The sequence below is a fragment of the Vigna radiata genome, chromosome 8 (genome assembly GCF_000741045.1).
Source record: "Vigna radiata var. radiata cultivar VC1973A chromosome 8, Vradiata_ver6, whole genome shotgun sequence".
NCBI classification, from domain to species: Eukaryota; Viridiplantae; Streptophyta; class Magnoliopsida; order Fabales; family Fabaceae; genus Vigna; species Vigna radiata.
This window is the reverse complement of record NC_028358.1, coordinates 41,010,002-41,017,499: the sequence shown is the minus strand read 5'-3', so window position 1 is coordinate 41,017,499 and position 7,498 is coordinate 41,010,002. Positions and strand designations below refer to the sequence as shown.

The 7,498-nt window shown below is 32.3% G+C and overlaps 1 protein-coding gene across 2 annotated transcripts; it reads left to right on the top strand.

Moving 5' to 3' along the window:
- Nucleotides 1–2,065: 2,065 nt before the first annotated feature.
- On the top strand, nucleotides 2,066–5,959 carry LOC106772285 (serine/arginine-rich splicing factor RS40). Of its 2 annotated transcripts, XM_014658584.2 has the most exons (7): nucleotides 2,066–2,190; nucleotides 2,293–2,407; nucleotides 2,735–2,845; nucleotides 4,226–4,332; nucleotides 4,416–4,651; nucleotides 4,943–5,572; nucleotides 5,682–5,959. In XM_014658584.2, the coding sequence occupies exons 3-7, from the start codon at nucleotides 2,740–2,742 to the stop codon at nucleotides 5,704–5,706; spliced, it is 1,104 nt and encodes a 367-aa protein (XP_014514070.1). In that variant the 5' UTR covers nucleotides 2,066–2,190; nucleotides 2,293–2,407; nucleotides 2,735–2,739; the 3' UTR covers nucleotides 5,707–5,959. The 2 variants fall into 2 exon arrangements, with proteins under 2 accessions (XP_014514070.1, XP_014514071.1); XM_014658585.2 differs by lacking the exons at nucleotides 2,066–2,190; nucleotides 2,293–2,407 and adding an exon at nucleotides 3,676–4,007.
- Nucleotides 5,960–7,498: the final 1,539 nt, after the last annotated feature.

Genomic DNA, 7,498 nt, shown 5'->3' with positions numbered 1-7,498 from the left:
ATTTCCCAAATTCAAAGATATAAAAAAGAACTTGTTCAAATAATGTATACTCAAATTGTTAAAATAAAATGAACAAAATCTGATACAAACATGTCAGAATATGAAAAAATCATTCCATCTCCTCAAATCTCCCAGAACAAAAAAACAAATTCGCAAACCCCTATTTTTGTCATTGTAGGGTTTTTGAAAAAAAGAAAGAAAGAGAAGTGAGAAAATAAAAATATGGAGAAAAGAGAAGAAAAAATTGAAGAATTTCAGTGAAGTGAGGGTGAGAGCACCGTCAAATGAGAGCAAGTAACGTGAGAGAGTGATTTGTGAGAGCAGAGTTTAGAGTTTACTTTTTTTGGTATACACAGTGAGTGAAGAAAGTATTTTTGTAGGGTTTCATAAATTAAATAATAAATTAAAAAAAATAAAATTAGATAGGTGGGTTGGTGGGCCAACCCGGCTCACCACGGGTTCAACCCGCATGAGCCGGGTCTAAACAAGTCGGGTTGAAATCTGACCCGCATATAAGTGAGTTGTATTTTTCAAACCTAACCCGACCCAAACTCGTGACGGGCCGGGTTGGCTCGCGGGTTGTAACCCATTCTGACGGCTCTACAAAAAATGATTTTATAATGAGTTTTCATTTTATAATTTTTGTCTTATCTAATTTTTACAAGCATAATGACATTGGAAGGAATTGGTAATTGGCCTGAAGGTTTTTTAAGAGATGATGATTCAACATCTGCAAATGATGAAATTAGAGAAGTTAGTAAAAATGATGAAATTGAAGAAATCTTGAATGAACCTTTGCCTGAAGGCGGCGAATATGCCAATGACTCAACTCTTTACAAAAGTAAATTGTTTAACGACAAGTATTTCTATTTTTTTTCAGTTGGATCTACCATAGAATGATAGAGAAAATGTTAGAATGAGAGAGATGAAAGAGAAAATATTGAGAGGAATAAGAGAGGTGAGTAAGGGTTTGAAAGTTTTTTTTTTTTTTTTAATAGTTTTGAGAATGAAAATTATTTAAATATCATTGACTTTAAAACATAGAATCCATATATTTTTGTCTGCTATAATCCGATACACATCGTTGAAATGTACCAACTGAAAAAAACAGGCGTATGCACGTTGACAAACCCCATATATATATATATATATATATATATATATATATATATATATATATATATATTAACTCTCAAAATTATTTTGGTACTTGTATTTTCATAAAAAAAGGAGTGGTGTATTATTTTTTATATCAATTTTAGTAAATACTTATTTATCTTATTAAATTTTATTTAGCTTGAATCATATACGAATTTTTTATTAATTATTTTTACGTTTAAATTATTTAATTAATATTCTTTCATATATTTTTTCTTTTATATTTGTCATTAATGAAGTTATTTTTAAATAAAATCATGTTAGAAGATGACGTCTTATTTATGTTTACACTAAATATAACTTAATTTTCAATAATTTATTAAATATTCAATTATTTAAAATTATAACAAATAAGATTAAAAATAATTTTTTTTTTTAAAAAGTATTTAGTATTTTAAATATAAATTATTCTTTAATATATATATATATATATATATATATATTAAAAAATTGTTAGATTTTCTTTAACAATGATTAATATGTTATAAAAATAATATAGAAATATATTTTCAGGACAAATCAATTTAAAAATGAAATAAATACATAAAAACAACATTTGAGAAATAAAAAAAATATATAAAAAAACAAAATTAGCAATGTCACTTAACTAAAAAATCAAATTTTTGGATATTTATCACCAAAATAAATATGAATGATAAAATATTATTTTAATATTTTATTTTCCTATATAATAAGATAATAGATAATAAATAATAAATGGATCATTTCCACTTTTAATTTTTAAGTAAATTGTTTATTTTTATCAAATTTTAAAAAACTAATCTGTACAGATAAAATAATATTTGCAAATCTCCGTTAGTTATTATGTGGTTGGGGAATAAAAAAGATAAAATTAGGGAATAGTTCGCAAAACAGAGAAAGATAAGGGGCATTTAGGCAGAAAAGAAAAATTGATTCTATATATAGGTATTTTCCTGAGATCCGCATCTTTGTCTAGGTCAACCCAAAAAATATCTGTTACTCTCTGCTCTGCTTAGGGTTCCAGCCCAATACTTATCTTTCTCATGCAAGGTGATCCATTGTTTTCCGATTCATTCGATTCCATCTCCAATTTTCATGTTTCCTCGGGGTTTCTCACTCAAGGTTATTTCTTTGGTGTCTTTCAACTTTTAGGAAAAACCAAGATCTGAGATCTGGAACCCAAATTCAAGTTCTCGATCCACTGTTACACTCTGTTCTTTGAGATTCTTGCCAACCATTCGGGTTTGAATCCTTTCTGTTCTACAAAGTAAGTTTTTTTTTCCTGCTACTTTGTATGCCCATTTTCTCTCCATTAATTAAATTTAGTCCCTTTGTATTTTCTTTTTTAGATTTTAGATGTAATAGCCTATATTTAAAATTTTCTGAAGGTCAGATTGTATGTGTCTAAATATTCATAAGTTGTCTTTTTATTATTCACGTGGTTTAGTGATGGATGTGGTGGTGTTGAAAGTTCTAATGTTTAGGTTCATTATTACCTTGTATTACTTCTTCTAATTTTTGTATGTTTTTTATTATTTATGTTTATTCATGTTTGTACATGGTGACTTCAAGTGTTTTTTGAACCTGCGTTCAGGGAAGATGAAGCCTATTTTCTGTGGAAACTTTGAATATGATGCCCGGCAGTCAGAGTTGGAGCGGCTTTTTAGACGATATGGGAAGGTTGACAGGGTGGATATGAAGTCTGGTAAGTTTTTTCTTTTTTAGTTCTCTTTTCTGTATGTTAGGGTGGACGAATTATTAGTTTCCATTTTTTTTCTTTTCTTTTTTTTTCTCGTTGGGATTGGGTGGGGATTATCCTGGAGTCAATATTTGAGGTTAAACACGAACTTTTAGATGTAAATTACTTATATGGTTTATAAATGAATCGTCAAGTTATATATAACATAAAATCTTGAAAGTTTTAAAGACGGATTTTCTTTGAGCAGATTGTAATTTTAAACATTGAGTTTATTGTGTGATAGCTATTTATTTTTCGTGAGTTTTAGATTTGATTGTGGCGTCGTCTGGGTGGGAACTGTACTTTTTTCAATAATAACTATATTTTTCAATTCAATTATTAAATATAAATTGTGTTATATTTATATACTCTCCTGAGAAATTCAAACTCAGGAAGAGTAACTTGGTCTAGAATTAAAACTGTCCTGTTAACTGGTAGTAAATGTTTATAATAACCAATTGGTTGATTTATAATTCAAACGTTTAACTTGTCAAATGGAGAAGTATCTCAATCATTGCCAACCTTAACATTAATTTCAAGAGGGGAGTAAGTAAATATCCGCAAGTTGCACGATTGCAATCCGACCTATAAGACACTCAGCAGCATGGGCGCAACACTTTTGATAACCTGTGGTTCAGACACTACATGGTGTCTTGCTGGTGATTCTGTTTCAGGAGTTGGACCTTGGTGTACAGCTTCTGGTTGAGCATTTGTGGGGGATCAAGATATTTTTAAGTAAAAAAAATCATCTTTTTTGGTAGCATCGACCCCCATACTCAACGTTTTCTTTGACGCAGGATTATCTTGGCATATCCATTTTCTCCCAAGCTAATGGATGGGCTTGTCCGAAATCCATTTCCTGCCTGTGATGCACATCTTCTTTTAATGAAGAATTGTTCAATTTGATCCGCAATGACACACCTGTTCCACGTATTCATCAGTCACATTTGCCTTTCAATTTTTGTGCCTTTGCCCAGCCCTCTTTTGGACATGTTTCGAGGTTGAAATATTACCAACCTCACGGGAGAGGCAGCAGAATGGATGGAGAAGGCACTCATTTTCCATTGACCCTCATGAGACATACACTTTTGGGTTCTTGTTCTTGACATCAATTTGTTTACTTATCAAGGTCTGTTGCTAATTCTATTGGTCAAATTAGTTTATAAAATAAGGAGGTTTGCCAAAATTTTAATTTCCGAGCAGTGTTGATTGTGCATGGCAGAAAGGCCCTTTATCACATCAGACGTCAAGTGTTTGTTGATTGGTGTAATGGACAGAAACGTCTCATTTCAGTTTTTTATAAGTTTAATTTAGTACCTAAGTGAGAAAAGTTTACATGATCTGTAGGATTTGCTTTTATCTATATGGAAGATGAAAGAGATGCTGAGGCCGCTATTCGTGCTCTTGATCGAATAGAATTTGGTCGCCGAAGACTCCGTGTTGAATGGACAAGGGTAACACATAATTAGTCTCTTTGGGTCAGAGTGTTGTTTTGATCCATTATGTTTCCATGACCGATTCACATAATATGTTGCAGCATGAACGTGGTGTTAGAAGGCCATCTAGTTCAAGAAGATCTTCAGCTAATGGGAGGCCATCAAAGACCTTGTTTGTAATAAATTTTGATACATACCATACCAGAACAAGGGACTTAGAGAGGCACTTTGAACCGTATGGTAAGATACTCAGTGTTAGGATCAGAAGGAACTTTGCTTTTGTTCAGTATGAATCGGAGGATGATGCTAGCAGAGCACTGGAAGCTACAAATATGAGGTAATTTAATGTATTTGGATATTTATTTTGGTAAAATCATTTTTGTTGCAGAATTCTTCTTTCAAATCTGTCATTAGCCTCTAGTGAATGCATGACTACTGTTAAGAGATTTGACATTTTTGCTCGGTCTTTCTGTATATCTGTATACTTTAGCAAGTTAGTTTAACGAAATATGATGTTTATCGTGTTAATTTTATATTCCATTGTTAATACTTTAGCAAGTTATCAGTTTGACGAATATATTTGATAATTGGCTTGTTACCATTGTTAATAACAGTTTTTTTTAAACAGTAAGTTACTGGATCGAGTTATTTCAGTTGAATTTGCTGTAAAAGATGATGATGATAGGAGAAATGGATATAGCCCTGAGAGAGGCCGTGATCGTCAGCGTGATAGAAGCCGTGATGGAAGACGATCCCTTAGTCCTTATAGGAGAGAAAGAGGTAGTCCTGATTACGGTCGTGGGCCCAGTCCGTATCAGAGAGAGAGGGGAAGTCCTGACTATGGCCGAGACCGAAGCCGTAGCAGAAGCCCCCCTAGAAGGGAGCCAGCCAGCCCTGCATATGGACGTAGAAGCCCCAGTCCATATAGAAGAGAAAGGGAGGGTTCTGATCCTGTTAGGGACTCCAGCCGCAGTCCTTATCACAAAGAGCGAGGGAGAACTGACCATGGCATTTCTCCTTCTCATAGTCCTGAAGAAAGAGGGAGGACAAGTCCTCAAAATGGTCGTGGTTCTAGCCATAGTCCTCGTGATACTGAGAAGATTAGCCCTGAAAATGGGCATGGCTCTGGAAGTCCCGATGAAAAAGGGAATGCCAGCCCTTACAATGGTTACGGAAGGAGCCCAAATACCGTGCCTGATGCCAGGGACAGTCCTAACTACGGTGGTCCTGAAAGTCCCATGCATGAAAGATATCGCAGGTTTGCAAACTTATTTGTTTCTGAGAGTTTGTTATTACTGCTTATTTTCTCCTGTCTCTCTAGTTTGTTATTTTCATCGTTTTAATTGAGTTCATTTTTTATAATACAGCCAGTCTCCCCCTGCGGACGAATGATTTCAGTAGCTGATGGCAAATTGATTGTAATTCGTCTTCATGGGTGGACTAAATTTAATTTCCGCAAATTATTTTAGTGCAGTAGTAGTGATAAAGCTCTGAAACTTGTGTTGTTGTGACAACTTCCTAGTTCTTTATTTCTTTGGTTAGTTTAATATTTCTATATCAACTTAGTATTGTAGAATCTTCGTTTACAGTTAAAAAATGGTACTATATCTTTGATCGACAACGTCGGCGAGTAACGTCGCTATAATCCTTGTGTCCTTCAAGCATTTCAAAATAATTGACTGTGCTATTCCTTGTATGACGGTTGCTGGTTAGGTGATGGATTGCTGGGGAAATGTTTATTCCTTGTATTATTTTGAATGGAGGTCCATATATTTCAGTTGAATCAGCTGAATGAGGGTGGTCGAACTTCGCTACCCTGAAATCCAGTTACTTGGTGGATGCGACTAGAAACAAGTAGAACTGGTATTGTTTTTGGGCAGGGGTCTGTTTGGCTGAAATTTTTTAATAACTCAAGTTGGGGACCAGAACATTTTTAGTAAAGTATTTGACTGTGTTCGTATGTCTTACAATTTTAAGTCCATATTGAGTAACTAAGTTTATTCTTTTGGATATTTAGGAAATGAATAAAGTCTTGTACTTGTGTGGACTAAAAAAAATAGTGTTTCTACCCAATTGTAGCATCAAACTTTTACTTGCATAGTAGATTACAGAACCGTAGAGGTATTGGGTGTCACTTTTTATTTTCGAAGAGAAGTCTACTGTGTTTAACCAGTGAACTGTCAATTTATTGGTGTTAAGATTGTGACAACCAGTGAACCGATACACATTAACAGCTATTGACTTGAAAGATACAAGGGATTATGTTTTAAAAACGACATAAATAAGCCATCATGTTTTTTTGATTCAATTGAAAATAAAGCCTAGTACTGTTTTGAAACGGAAAGAAGATTAAGTTTTGACTGATAATGTTGAGTTTCGCTAGCATAATTTCTGCATAAATCACTTAGCAAATTTGAATATGCCAAATGGATCATAGGCATTGTTAATAAGTAGTTTCTAGCGATACTTTGATCAACAAAAACAAATTCTGCACTTCTATTTTGACAGGAGAATTAGTTTACCAAATTTCTCTTAGAAAAATAAATTTTCGCTTCAATGCTTAAAATAAAGAGTTACTACCCAAAGATTCCAAAAACAAACAACTTAAATTTTTTAATACTCCTATATTTTAAATAGCTTTGTTACGTATAGTTTTTATTTGAGTGTTATACATGTATATTATATATGAATGTAATTGATTTGTTAAAAGAAAAAATCATCTATCAAATCAAATAAGATAATGTATTGAATCGTGAGATAATATGTATGATTAAATAATTTGAGACTAGCACTGGTAAAAAAGATGTTATTGTAATTTATAATGTGAGTAAAATTATGCCTGCTCACGAGATATTTAAACTTTTAATGATAACTTAAGTTATAGATAAATATACTACATAGAGGAAAAATGATAATAGTTAATATCACTTAAGAAAATCACCAATAATATGATAATGATTAGGAATTATACTAAGTTGTCACTTGAAAACATAGTTACTGAGAGTCTCGATTGTAACAAATATTTTAATTTAATAGAGTATTTTAATGCTGTCTTTTTTATACTATATATAAATATTAGGTGGTGATAAAATCATTGTATGAAATTTGTCTATATTAATAAGAATTTTACTATTATATTTTAGTATTGTGGATGTTAGCTTATGCTCTATGCTTTTATTACTTT